Raw genomic sequence first — 14,563 nt, 5'->3', positions numbered from 1 at the left:
CACTTGACGCCTTCTTCAGCCGATGGACACTGGATTCTTAGGCTGGCACCTCCGTGATCATTCAGTTATTATCCACACCAAGCATCCATCCACATACATCCTCTATCTCTATTTTAATCACAATTGTTAATACAACAAAAGGGTGGGGAGTCTCTGGGTGCTGTTTCTGTTGTTAGAGTATTGCTTTGAGTCTCTCTCTCTTGTGAATTGCTTTGAGAATAGACTCTGTCTTAGAATGTACTAACACAATTAGCAGCTTGCAAGTTTCACACATAGAGGGAGAGAAACAGTACCAAAAACCAAGAGACCTCTTAATTAGTAATACCCTGGAATTTAAACTCTGGGGAATCAAACTCATTTGTGATTTTAATACAGAACTTCTTTAATATGATCCAACATCCACAATGTCATGCACGTTGCCCAGAGTCACGGTTTTTCGGAGCAGGATGTGATTAATGGCCCTGCACACTTCCATCAACACGACTCCAACAGTCGACTTTTCCACTCCAAACTGGTTTGCGACCGATCGGTAGCAGTCTGGAGTAGCCAGCTTCCACAGTGCAATCGCCACACGCTTCTCCAGTGACAGGGCAGCTCTCATTCTCGTGTCCTTGCGCTGCAGGGCTGGGGCAAGCTCATCACACAGTCCCATGAATGTGGCTTTCCTCATACGAAAGTTCTGCAGCCATTGCTTGTCATCCAGACGTGCATCGCGATGTAATCCCACCACTCAGTGCGTGTTTCCCAAGCCCAAAAGCGGCATTCCACTGTGGTCAGCACCTCCTTGAATGCCACAAGCAATCTCGTGTCGTAGCTACTACATGAGGTGAGATCAACATGTGGCGCACTCCTCTTGCCTTTGTAGTTTAAGGAATAACTCCACTGCCACTCATGACATGTTGGTCAGAGCAAGCAGCATACTGGTCAGCAGTTCAGGATCTATTCCTGCTGCCCAAAAGATGCAGAGTGTGCAGCACACAAACCATTGAAAGATGGTGCCAAATGCAGATAGAAGCAGAGGGATTGCTGGGATGTGAAGCAATGCATCATGGGGCATTGGGACAGGACCCAGGATGCCCTACAACACCCCCCTACACCTTCCCACAAGTCTTAGCAGTAAAAGAGAAAGAGGTGCTCTGTGGGATAGCTGCCCAGAGCGCACTGCTCCGAATGCTGCTGCAAGTGTGAACATGCTATTGCGCAGGCAGCTGTCAGTGTGAACACACAACAGCAGTTTCCCTTCTGCGCTCTCTGAGTAGCACTGTAACTGCCAGTGCTGCAACTTTGCCAGTGTAGACGTGCCCTCAGATGCTGAAGAGACAGAAAGTGTAAGTAATAGGTGACATATTTTGGCTTGCATATTCTAACACCCTCCTGTTAATTGCTTTTTCTGCTACACTTCTCTCAACCCCTTGACCTTGAATTAAACAATCCTAGACTCTCTTAGACTCAGGACTTGCCTACAAGGAACACAGCTGCATGGTAGGGTGCAAATCTACAGAGCAGTAGCTTGTTGCATAGTAATGTCCCATATGGACACTGGTATAGCGAGTGGAAAGTATGTCAAATGACTAATGATCAAACTTTTAGTGTACTGTACCAGTTTCCGCATTGGATGTTACTGCACAGCAAGCTAATGTGGTGTAGATTTACATCCTCGCTTGCTGTGCAGTAACATCACATGTAGATAATCCCTCAACTGATTAATTCAGAGATGGGGCCAACCCTTGCTCCCAATATTCAGTGGGAGCAAGATCAGGCCCACGGTAAGGGTCATTTATTAAATCTTGATTAGTGGATGAGTCTCAGAGGGCAAAAGAAGTTGTAAATTAGCTCTCTGACTTTGGATTTGAATTTGAAGCCTGCCTCCTCTTGTCCTGCTGTGAAAGCAATTTTTCCCCTGTCCTAGTGGATAGCTTTCCACTTGCCAATACTTATAGGATCCCAAGTGGAAAACCAGACCGAACCTGCTACAGCATCCAGAGTATCATCTATTCATGATAATTGATAAGAATCCTTCAAAGTTACTTCATTTAGTTTTCTATAGTCCACACAGAATCTGGTGCTGCCATCTTCTTCTTTTGCCAGAACTATGGGTGAGGTCCAACGACTGATTGAATGCTCATGGAGATCAGCTTGCATTTTCCTCACTAGCATCTGCTACATTTTCTGCATCCAACAAAGTGGGTATTCACCCACGAAAGCTTATGCTCCAATATGTCTGTTAGTCTATAAGGTGCCACAGGACTCTTTGCCGCTTTTACATTTTCTGGTGAGCTGCTGCAAGGAAAGATTCAAGTTCTGTGGCAAATTCCACAGCCTCTCAGAGTATTCTTGGCCTCCTTTCACTGATCTTGATCTGCAAGCCCAGTTGATCATCTATAAATTGGTCCATTGCTAATATATCATTGGTATCTAGTTATGCCAGGAGCACAAATCTCCTCAGGGCTTCTACCAGTTCAGGTGGGGTCTCTTCTTTCCATCTCCTTGCTCTCAGCTGCATCCTGTGCAGCTTTTATTGATGGATGACCCCAAACTGTGTATCAACGCCTAGTACCAAATCTGGATGATTGATTTAGACTCTTTTCTTGGGGTAAGTTCTGAAGACCTGCTCCATTCAAGTTGGCTGCTAGAAACCCCCTTCTCTGTTCATCTGGACTATGTTAAATTGAGCCAAAGAAGCCTCCCAAGAAATTAATCCTTCAAAAAAAGTTGGCTTTTGTATTACTTGAGTTGCAACAATCAGATCTCTTCCCCTCTGAGCCTCCGTTATAAAGGGGCGGTAGAAACGTTTTGCAATGTCTTGTTTTATCCAAGTGCTTTGACTAGCCCAATTCCTCAACCAAATGGATTACTTCCACTCTGGGCTACGACATTCTGATCTATTTTGAAGCTGATTTTTTTTTTTTTTTTTTAAGATCCTTAAGTCTTTGCAGCAGCTCACCTCTGTTAGGAAGCTCCAAATTGGACAAAGTTTTCCTGTTCTCTTCTATTTCCTGGAAAGGCTTATCCATGATAATCAAGTTGCTGGTTACCTCATCAATCCATCTTGCCATTCCAGGTTGGGAGTTTTGTAACTGGGTTTCCACATCTGTCCAGACAAAGTTTTGTATCTCCAACCACAGGTCTCTCAGTCCTTTCTGGGAAACCTCTAGATGTTTCTTTAATTTCTTTTCCGAGATCCTCAGCTCCTGTTTTAAATTATTTTGAGAAGTCTCTGGTTCATGTTGTAAACCTTGTCTTAATTCTGTTTTGGGCATCTTTGTATTCTCTGAGCATCTCCATTATGGCTCAACAAGAATGCCAGCTCACAATTTCTCTCCTTGGAAATGCTATCCCACCACTAACAGCGTTGCCCCTTGATCAAAGTAGTTAGCCAATATTTGATGCAGGGTGGATTTGATTTAAATCAAATTGATTTAAATCATGATTTAAATCACTAGTCAGGAAGACTCAATCTAATCATGGATTGCTACATAAAAGTGCATTCTTGTTGGTTGTTATAACCTTAATACATATTCTTCACAACTCAGAGACAGATGTAGGTTTCATATTTAGAAGATACACCCTATACATTTTTAAAGTGATTTATTTTGAAAACTTTTCAGATTCGTTTTACAGTTATACCAGAAAATGAATGATTGTTTGGTTATTTCATTTACCAAAGGTAACTGAAGCAGATATTTATGAAGTCATTGGGAGGCGAACTATCTCCAATTCAACGGGTTAATCATTAATATTTGGAGGATTTTCTTGCCATGCTGTATTAGGAGGAGAACATCACCAGAGAGACATTTAAATTGTTTTATTTAATTAAAACAACAACATTATGTATTCTGCATTTTTTTCTTCAACAGCAAATATATAATATTTTAACAGAACAAGCATATGAATTTTTGAGTTTAGTTAAGCATTCAAGTTTTTTAAAATCAGGTTTGTTTTTGTTAACATTGTTTTTTACTAAAATAGTTAAATGAATTTTTTTTTTTAAATTAAATTGACTATGTCAGCCAGGTCAACATGAGAAACTTAAAATATTGGCTTTTGCTGCTAACTCAGTCATCTTCACTTTCATTTTCCTGTTTGTTCATAATCTGGAAAAGAAAAACAAGTTTTCCTGCTTTTTCAGGTCCTAAACAATTTCTCAATTTGGAATGAATTAGTCCAGAGGAAGAAAATATTCTTTCTACACCAGCAGAAGAAGTTACTGCTGTTAAAAGTGAGATTATCACTTCACCAGTCTCTGAATCCAAGTGCTCAACTTCAACCAGTTCACTGGAGTGACTTTCTTTAAAACATCATCAGCAAACATATATTTCTTGAATGGTTCTTATTCCCAAACTGGGTCTCTTTTACGGCCTACTGCCATTATAGGTTTTCCCTTCTAGTGAGAAAATGGTATGGTCAGGGCCAGCTCTAGGATTTTTGCCACCCCAAGCAAAACATTTTTTGGCCGCCTCCGCTTTTTTTCCGTGCCCCCCCATCCCCGCCCCAACTCCGCCCCTTCCCAACCCTTTCCCCAAATTCCCGGCCCCGCCTCCTCCGCCGGGCGTGCCGCATTCCCCCCATTGCAAAAAGAAAAGGAGTACTTGTGGCACCTTAGAGACTTACCAATTTATTTGAGCATGAGCTTTCGTGAGCTACAGCTCACAATACAGACTAACACGGCTGTTACTCTGAAACCTCTCAGGACTGTTTCTCAGCTTTTCTGATGGCATTCTGATGGCTTTCACAGGGACAAACCATTTGCAGCCACTCAATGCTCCAGTCCCTGTGTTTCCAATCAGTCCCCAAGGAAAATCCTCAGCCTGCATGGCTTAGCTGTTTATCTGCTCTGCATGTGCCCTAACGCCTTGGGGGTGGCTTCTATTGTCTCCAGCTATCTTATTCCATAAAAGAGCTTAATTACTTCTTCTGTTTAGTCTGAATGGAAGGTGGCTAGCATGACCATGAGTTTTAAAGGGGCTGTGGTTGCCTATAGATCAATGACACTGTTTGATGGCAGCCATAACCACAATACCTTATCTCAAAACAGATTATTGTTCTTTTACACCATGCAACTTAATATTGCACAATAAATTATTGAAAGGTAAGTCATTCAAAAATTATTCCACATGTTGCTCAATTACAAGAAATAAATACTTAGAATTTGTAAAGTAGTTGAAAATCAGTCCTACAGAAACCATCAAAAATAATTCTGTCCACAGGCCACCTTAAAAAAAAAATTCTTAAAAATATCTATCACTTTATTTGAAAAAAGCTACAAACTACCATATTTCATCTAATGACATTCAATTCTCAGACCTGACAATAAACACTCCTGATCTTCTGTAGTGAATGGCAGGGGAATGTTCTTTTAATTCCATCAATGCCCCTCTGCCATGTACATTGGTCAAACTGGACAGTCTCTACGTAAAAGAATAAATGGACACAAATCAGATGTCAAGAATTATAACATTCATAAACCAGTCGGAGAACACTTCAATCTCTCTGGTCACGCAATTACAGACATGAAGGTCGCTATCTTAAAACAAAAAAACTTCAAATCCAGACTCCAGCGAGAAACTGCTGAATTGGAATTCATTTGCAAATTGGATACTATTAATTTAGGCTTAAATAGAGACTGGGAGTGGCTAAGTCATTATGCAAGGTAGCCTATTTCCCCTTGTTTTTTTCCTACCCCCCTTCCCCCCAGACGTTCTGGTTAAACTTGGATTTATGCTGGAAATGGCCCACCTTGATTATCATACACATTGTAAGGAGAGTAGTCAGTTTGGATGAGCTATTACCAGCAAGAGAGTGAGTTTGTGTGTGTGGGGCGGGGGGGAGGGGGGAGAAAACCTGGATTTGTGCTGGAAATGGCCCACCTTGATTTTCATACACACTGTAAGGAGAGTGGTCACTTTGGATAAGCTATTACCAGCAGGAGAGTGAGTTTGTGTGTGTGGTTTATGGAAAAAAGTGGAGGGGGTGAGAAAACCTGGATTTGTGTTGGAAATGGCCCACCTTGATTATCATACACATTGTAAAGAGAGTGGTCACTTTAGATAAGCTATTACCAGCAGGAGAGTGGGGTGGGAGGAGGTATTGTTTCATGGTCTCTGTGTATATAATGTCTTCTGCAGTTTCCACAGTATGCATCCGATGAAGTGAGCTGTAGCTCACGGAAGCTTATGCTCAAATAAATTGGTGAGTCTCTAAGGTGCCACAAGTACTCCTTTTCTTTCAGCTCTGATGTGTCTCCCTCCTCTTCCCACTCTGATCCATCTTTTTCTCTATTCTCTGCTCTTATTTGTATCTTTGTTTATTTCAGCTGTGACCTATTATTTTAACCTACTAGCTGTGGTGTAAAACTTTACAGTGCAGAACAATATGAAAGATGAAAATTAGGCTGGAAAACTACTCGATATGAACAATTAATGCCAAAAGGGATTGGTGATAGTTGATCACCAAGCCGCTGGGCCTATGCCCATGCAGAATTAATTCCTTGTCAGATTGAATTATCTTGGAGGCTAAAAATCCTGAAGGTTTTATTTTTTTTTACATATCACAAATGCTGAAAATTTTTGTTTTTGTTGCCTTCTGCTTTTCCAGTGTTGTTTTTATTTTTCAGTGTTTTAACTTCCATGGTTTTCACAGTTATGCAGAGTCAAAGCAATGGAAGTTCTGTGAAGAAATCATGAGGGTTTAAAAAAAAAACAACACACCCCAGAGTGCAATTTTTTCTCTTTATAAGCCAGTTTGAAAGGAAGACTACTAGCCAGTGTACAAAATCAGATTAACCAGTGGAAGTTCATAGTGACTCTATTAACAAGGAAATTTATATTGGTAGTTATTTGTAGTATGTTTTAATTATTATCTGTGCAAATACTTAAGTATTCCAGAAATTAAAATAATCAGTATTGATTTGAAGACTCACCGTAAACTGGAAATCTTGTAAGTTTTAAAAAATGATTTAAAAGTAGTTTCATTTTCTGCACCTGGCCTTTGAGTCCTGTCAATTTCTGTGGGTTTAGTATCAGTTTTTTTTTAATTCAATTTTTTATTTTCTCATCTGCGTGAAAGTCCAAACAAACAAGTAAAACTGACTGACTCTACAGGCAAAACAGTGTAACTGGCATAGACTAAGGGCCCAATCCTTCAAGCACTCTTCTCAGGTGGACCATTGTGTCTACATGGAGTTCCGCGTATGACCAAGGTCAAAGTACTGTCAAATATAGGAAGTGAACAAATGGGGAGGAGTGGGGAAAGAGAAATACTGTACTGACCCTTAATAAAAGATACAAGTTTCTTAAGGTATATATAAACTTGTTGTATAGGAAACCTACGTCTGAAAACTTTCCCAATCAAACCACCTTTCTCAGTCCATTTATGATTGCATAGTAAACTAGAACTGATTGTAGCAATGAAAATGACCTGACTTCACTGCATGGTTAAATAATTAACAAAAGTAATGTTCCATTCATACTCATCACACCATTTTCAAACATTTATCTCGAAAGGAAATTTCTTCATTCAAGACTACATCTATGCCAAGTACAAAGCTGTAAAACAAGGTTGTCCATGCAGATGATTCAAAGAATGAGCTCCCTGCCACAAAGTGGAGCTTTTAATATTTGCATAGGCTTCTGTTTTGATTTTCAGAGCGTGGATGATGCCATGAGAGATTCTTTCAGTGTTTGCAGTGGGATGAGGAAAATCCTCACACCTGGGCCGAAGTGGACCCAGGAAGGTGGGCCAAATTTGTTTCCACACCTCCCTCTTCTTACATTTTATCATTAAACGTTCCCTTAGTTGGTGCGGGGCTGAAACCACATTAAAGATGGCCACCATTTTTCCACAGCATTTCCTGCACCTGAAAGGGAGGCTTCCTGTAACAAAGATGGCAGCCATTGCCTACTGTTTTTGAAAACTCAGGACTCAGGCAAGGCTGCCATTAAGGAAAATGGTCTCACTTCCCATGCTCAATGGACAGGAAGAGGACATGCCAACATAGGGAGCAGTAGCGACGCCTAAAGGGAATGAGGGAGGGGTGTGACAGAAAAAGAGAAGGTGAGGATGCTGGGCCGATGAAGGGGATGGGAGGGGAAATACAGAGATTGCGGGAGCAAGGGGGAGAACAGTGAGGGCAGGATCCTGGCTGCCGTGTGGAGGAATGCAGGATAATGCTAGTGAGTGGGTAGCAAGAGACAGAATGGCAGCCTCCCACCCTAAGGATAAGGGAGACTAAACCCTTCCCCCTGTGCCAGTAGCCTGGGAAAGGCCTCCATTCGTGTGGGCCTGTTCAGGGCTGGATTCGCCAAGCTGCAACGAGCAGCATGCTCCAGCTGGGGAAGGGTTCACCCCGAGAGACTCCCACCGCAAACACTTCCCCCTGACTTGGTTTAATCTTTCTGTTTTGGGGCTGGGTCTCACTGAGGATTTCTTGTAACCCTTGTGGCTGGCAAGTGTGTCTTCCCCCCGCCCCTAGCTGCAGGGAGCAGCCCCCGTTTCTGTGGCACCAGTTACCCGGGCCCAGGGCCCGACACGATAGTTGTGGGCCTAAGGCAGGCCGGCCCTGTAGCCTTCTCCGCGGGGCGCCCCCCCAGAGGGGATTCTCTCCCCATTATGCCGCAAGGGCCAGGCCACCTTACTCCTTCCCGCACTAGGCCCTTCCGGGTGAGGGGGCAGGCCCCGTTTCCCCGCCCCAACCCCCGTTGTCCTGCCCCCAGCGGGGGCCGGCCCGGCGTCCTAGTGCTTCGGGGGCGGCGGGGCCGGCCCTTTCCTGTGTGTGTGTCAGTCACTCGGCGGGGGGAGGGGAAGCGCTGAGCGAGCGAGCGAGCGGCGGCTCCTCGGGGGGGGGAGGGGCGGGCGCTGCACACACCGGCCTCCGCCGCTCGGAGCTCCTCGGCTGCCGCTAGAAGCGCCTGCGGGGCCCGCGCGGGGAGCCGGCGCCTGTGTCTGCGCTCGGCAGGGGCCGGCGGCCATGTCGACCGGCGAGGTGGAGCGGCTGGCGGCGGACCTGAGCGGGACCGGCGGGGATGAGGAGGAGGAGTGGCTCTATGGCGGTACGGACCTTCCTAGGCCCCGGCCTGGCCCGGCCGCCGCGGGCTCCCTCCCTGGCGCCGCGGTACGGGGACAGGCCGGAAGGGGAGCGCTAGGCCCCGGCGTGCGCAGCACTCACTGTCCCCATCGGCTAGGCCGGCTCCTTGGGCCGGGCCAGGCCGGCTCCTTGGGCCGGGCCGGGCCGGCTCCCTCCCGCCCCGCTCCCCGCGTGCCCACCTCCCGCGGGAGCCGCTCCGGGGGCCTGCTGGTGCTGGAACCACCTGCTAATGCGGCCGGCTTGGGGGCTGGGCATGGCCCACCCCGGGTCTCCTAATAACTAGTGAGATGATTATAGTGATCTGCGGCCCTGGGCCCCTCCGCCCCATTTCGGCCTGGTCCCCGCCTACTGCCTGGCCGCCCGAGGGTCTTCAGCGCTCCCCTCGTTATCCCCTCCTCCTCGGGCCTGAGGCCGCTGCTTGTTGTGTGCGACCCCTTTTAAAAAGTCCATGATCCTCTCTGGTCTCGTAACCTCGCCATCACCATCCTATTTAGGCACTTCCTATATCTAGACTCCTCTGAAATACCACAGATTTAAAATGTGTATTTTCAAGTGTAGTTTCCTATTCTGTATAGCGACTGTACCATTGGCTGTAGAAGAGCTAAGAGGAAAAGGTTGTTTGGACACTGGGTTCATATAATGCTTCAGTCTATAATCTGTACCAAATCCACTCGTTTTGGAAAGGAGGCTTAGAATATAATGACTGCTCATAATAGATGTGCGCTAAGAGGGGTTTCGTTTTCTGAGAGGTAGTAGTGGTTCAGATGCTTCCAGTAAATCCTGGGGTGTGATTGGTATGGGAGTACTGAATACATATTTAGGGACCATTACTGCAGCTTTCATTCACCTGAGTAGTTTCACCAAAATCCATGGGGTTGCTTGCCTGAATAAAGATAGCAAGATCAAAGCCTTATTTTCTGTCATGCCTTTTATATAAATTGTCTTAAAATTCTTTGAATTCTCAACACCAATAAACTGTCTTAGACGCTTCTTGTTGTAAATTAAAGTTTCATGTACATAACTCACATTTCAATATAATGATAACAGTAAATAAGTGACCTAAAAATGAAAACAAGTTTGAAATACTGTAATTGCTCTTTCTCTTTTTGGTTTGAAACTTGTAGAGCTTGACTTCCTTGGGTATGTCTACACTGCCACTGGGAGTGAGTGTCTTAGACTGGGTAGACAGACTCTTCAGCTAGCATACTAAAAAATAGCCGTGTGGACATTGTGGCCTGGGCTCAGAGCTTGGACTGTCAAACCTAAGGTGTTGTGTGGGCTTGAGAGCCTGAGCTTCAGCCCAAGCCACAACATCAACACTGCTGTTTTTAGCATGCTACCTTGAGCCTCACAAGCACGAGTCTGTTTTCCCTGACTGGGAGGCTTGCTTCCAGCTGCAGTGTAGACATACCCATTTACCCTAACCACATTAATGCTGCCTGCAAACTAAAACCCTGATACCACAAAGGGTCTGTTTGTGGAGCTCTGTTGGCTTAAGTGGGGTGCTGTGTTGGCTCACATGTCTCACCACACAGATCCAACTCAGGATTGGAGGGTCCACAGTTTTATTTAGTGGCATATTTAAAAGGGATCATTGTTTACATAAAGTCATTTGGTATAGGATCAGAATTAGAACTTGCAAGATACTCTGCTATTTTTGACTCCATGGTTTCTAATACATAATTCTTAACTAATGTGTTTTTCTTTTGACAGATGAAAATGAACCAGAGAGACCAGAGGAACAAAAAGCTAGGTGAGTTTTTTGCGGATGATACTAAACTGGGAGGAGTGGTAGATACGCTGGAGGGCAGGGATAGGATACAGAGGGACCTAGACAAATTGGAGGATTGGGCCAAAAGAAATCTGATGAGGTTCAATAAGGATAAGTGCAGGGTCCTGCACTTAGGACGGAAGAACCCAATGCACAGCTACAGACTAGGGACCGAATGGCTGGGCAGCAGTTCTGCGGAAAAGGACCTAAGGGTGATAGTGGACGAGAAGCTGGATATGAGTCAGCAGTGGGCCATTGTTGCCAAGAAGGCCAATGGCATTTTGGGATGTATAAGTAGGGGCACACGAGCAGATCAAGGGACGTGATCGTCCCCCTCTAGTCGACATTGGTGAGGCCTCATCTGGAGTACTGTGTCCAGTTTTGGGCCCCACACTACAAGAAGGATGTGGATAAATTGGAAAGAGTCCAGCGAAGGGCAACAAAAATGATTAGGGGTCTGGAACACATGACTTATGAGGAGAGGCTGAGGGAACTGGGATTGTTCAGTCTGCGGAAGAGAAGAATGAGGGGGGATTTGATAGCTGCTTTCAACTACCTGAGAGGTAGTTCCAGAGAGAATGGTTCTAGACTATTCTCAGTGGTAGAAGAGGACAGGACAAGGAGTAATGGTCTCAAGTTGCAGTGGGGGAGGTTTAGGTTGGATATTAGGAAAAACTTTTTCACTAGGAGGGTGGTGAAACACTGGAATGTGTTGCCTAGGGAGGTGGTGGAATCTCCTTCCTCAGAAGTTTTTACGGTCAGGTTTGACAAAGCCCTGGCTGGGATGATTTAACTGGGGATGGGTCCTGCTTTTGTGCAGGGGGTTGGACTAGATGACCTCCTGAGGTCCCTTCCAACCCTGATATTCTATGATTCTATGAGTGTCTTGACAGTTGTGAATCTTCTAATGTAGTTTTGCAAAAAGTGTATTCAGAACAAATCATTTCACACCTGTTTCTTGCGAAGTGATAGCCACTTGTAAGTCTAACTTTAAATGAATTTGGGATGTTCAGTCTTAAATATGAAAGTTCACTTTTAGTTCAGGGTTATCTATATTGGTGCTTCTCAAGCTATCTGATGTGGGGGACTGGCAGTTTTTTTTTCCAATGTGCGCACAGACCAGCAGCCGATGGCTTGCGGACCGGCACCGGTCCACGGACCACCACTTTGAGTGGCACTGATCTATATCACTATAGAAAGGACTAACAGATTTCTTTAACATAGCTTTTGTTACATTGGGAGCCTACTACTGTAGAACGAGGGACCCCCGCCACCCCACTTAAATGGATTGTTATAGGAGGCATAGGGATATCTGCTGTAATTTACAGTATTTGCAATGAACATGAAAGATATAAAATTTCAGCATAGAAGCTACAGTGAAATAAGAACATTTCGCTCTGTTTTCCAGGGGTTACTGCTCTCTTTGGAGGGCACGTGACACAAAAGATATTGACCAATAAAGGCATCCAGAACGATAAATATGACATTAAAAATATCAGCATGGAACAAGTAATTTTTGCTAGTTCTTGGTTTTTATTCGTTTGACTTGATTAGAGTGTTCCTAAAGTCAGATTCTAGGGTTGAAACATATACTGAATGTTCCTGGGGATTGACTTGTTGGGGATGTACATGTTAGATTTCAGTTAACCCTTTTAAAATTGTTCCTGAGGAGTGGAATTGTCAAGAATGACTGAGATTCCCGAGCAGTAAGTGTTTTCTGGTTATCCCTTGACCAGGCTACTTAGTGCCTTGATGGTAAGGACTGAAATCTTCTACTTGATATGATTTTCTGTAGCGAGCAGAGGGCAGGTGTGATATGCTCACAGTATCTTGTGTTAGTGAGGAGATGTGCTGCTGCATTCTAATTTCCTCAGCAGTGGAACTGTCAGGCCCACGTAGATTGTATTGTTACAGTTCAGGCAGGAGATGACAAAGGCATGAATTACCAAAGCCAGGTTGTTATTCACAAGGATAGGACATGCCTTCTGGCCAGCGAGAGATAGTAGAACATGTTACTTGTATGTGCTGCTATGTGAGAGTTTAGCTTCAGCAAGAAATCCAGGAAAGCCTCCTAAATTGCACAGTGCCTACAAACTCTTCTTGGCATTTTATTCTACCTGTCAGTATAACCTAAGTCTTACAGTGGTTTAACGTCAACCAGCTTTCCTTCATCCAAGAGCATATCTGAGCCAAGCGTTGGTTTAACTTGGTGACAGAGATCATCCAGACGTCCCCACAACTGCAGCTGTGCCCAGTATCCCCTGCAACTGCAGGGTGTGGAGACTGAGATCGTGCAAAGATATAACTCGGGAAGGCTGCATCTTCATTTCTAGGCTGAAACTACACTGAAGACTTTGGCCCAGGTATTTAGGTGTTGCTGTGCTCAGATTTGCAGAGCTTAATTGTTTTAGAGTCTGATCCCCACAGTCTATGGTTTTACACTCCTAAGTGCCTAAATCCCTTTTGAAAAAAGATTTAGGTTCTTAAATCAGGTGTCGTGACAGTGAGCTCAGCAATGCCGAAGTACCTTTACAAATCTGAGCCTTTTAGAAGTTTTCCCATCATTAGTCTAGCGCAATGCAGTTCTGCTGTTGCTGATGGAAGCGCTAAAGTAGATTAGAGATCTGGCATTTTTACCGTGTCATCTAGACATGCTGTTTTAGTGTGGGGTTTTTTTTTCACTATAACCTATAGATAAGCGTGACAATAATTTTCTTCTTTTATAATTTCAGCAGATAATGTTGCTTACATTGATAAAAATAGAAAAATGCTAAAAATTAGCACAGTTGGAGGAAATTATGGGAGTCAGGAAATTATTGAATGAAAGTAGATGTTGAGATTCAAAAAGTTAAAGCTTTATAAACCATTAAAACACAACTTTTCAGCAGCACATGTCAAAATATACAAATGAATATCCTGAAATCAACAAATTATACCTGTTGTTACAAATTCACTATGAATGAATAGTAAAAAGTCTAAATCACTGGATGTTGACTCTATACTCTGCCTATCTGTAAATTTTGGTTATCATCTATGGAAATGTATTTCGGTTTGTGTGTGTGTATCGAGAAATCCACGTGTACCAATTAAAAAATCTAATCCTTCGAAGCCTGCTTATAGTCACCCATAGTAACTAGCTCAGAGCAGGGTTAGATGACAATGTTAAAGGACTAAACCAATATATTCAACCTTTTCCACCTTTGCAAACACTGATGCTGAGGCTGCATTGGTGTTTAACCAATGGTGGAAGAATTGCTAATAATTTTCAGTGTCATCAAGGCCACAATGTGGAGTAGCTGTAGTAAGTGCTTTATTCCCTGCTGGAAACAACTATTGCAAGACTGGCCTTTCTTCTCTGAATTTTCTGGAGCAACTGCATCAAGACTGAATTTTTTTTTACCCCTCCCTCCAGAGGGCAATGGTGGGGTAGAGATTTGAAATTCAGTGCTTTACAGCTGTCTGTTATGTAATGACTTCTGTATTCCACAGTGGATTCAGTTCTAATGGAGTGAAGCTTCACTATAAGAGGAATGAAAGTCCACTAAAATGCACTCAGGCAATTTCGGACTTGCATACTCCCTTCATATGGAAGTAGAATCATTATATATGATCGATTATGATCATGTTCCACTGTATCTATTACTCGTAAACATTTGAATCCAGTTTTGCTATCCACGGGGTCATATTTGTGGACAGGAGTCAATGAAAAT

The 14,563-nt window shown here is 43.9% G+C and overlaps 1 protein-coding gene across 17 annotated transcripts in view; it reads left to right on the top strand.

Annotated features, from left to right (window-relative positions):
• Positions 1–8,806: 8,806 nt before the first annotated feature.
• The window catches only part of FIP1L1 (factor interacting with PAPOLA and CPSF1), a 70,703-nt gene continuing 64,946 nt past the window's right edge, over positions 8,807–14,563 (top strand). For 15 of the 17 annotated variants that reach the window (XM_073342048.1, XM_073342034.1, XM_073342049.1 and 12 more), the window contains exons 1-2: positions 8,872–9,047; positions 10,796–10,835. In XM_073342048.1, the coding sequence (XP_073198149.1) occupies positions 8,966–9,047; positions 10,796–10,835 (122 nt within the window). In that variant the 5' untranslated portion in view covers positions 8,872–8,965. Of the gene's footprint in view, positions 9,048–10,795; positions 10,836–14,563 lie in introns of all 17 variants that reach the window. The other 2 variants (XM_073342037.1, XM_073342032.1) reach the window with 2 other exon arrangements.

This window comes from Lepidochelys kempii, chromosome 4, assembly GCF_965140285.1.
Source record: "Lepidochelys kempii isolate rLepKem1 chromosome 4, rLepKem1.hap1, whole genome shotgun sequence".
Classification (NCBI taxonomy): Eukaryota; Metazoa; Chordata; order Testudines; family Cheloniidae; genus Lepidochelys; species Lepidochelys kempii.
The sequence above is the reverse complement of the archived record's forward strand: the minus strand, read 5'-3'. Positions and strand labels throughout refer to the sequence as shown.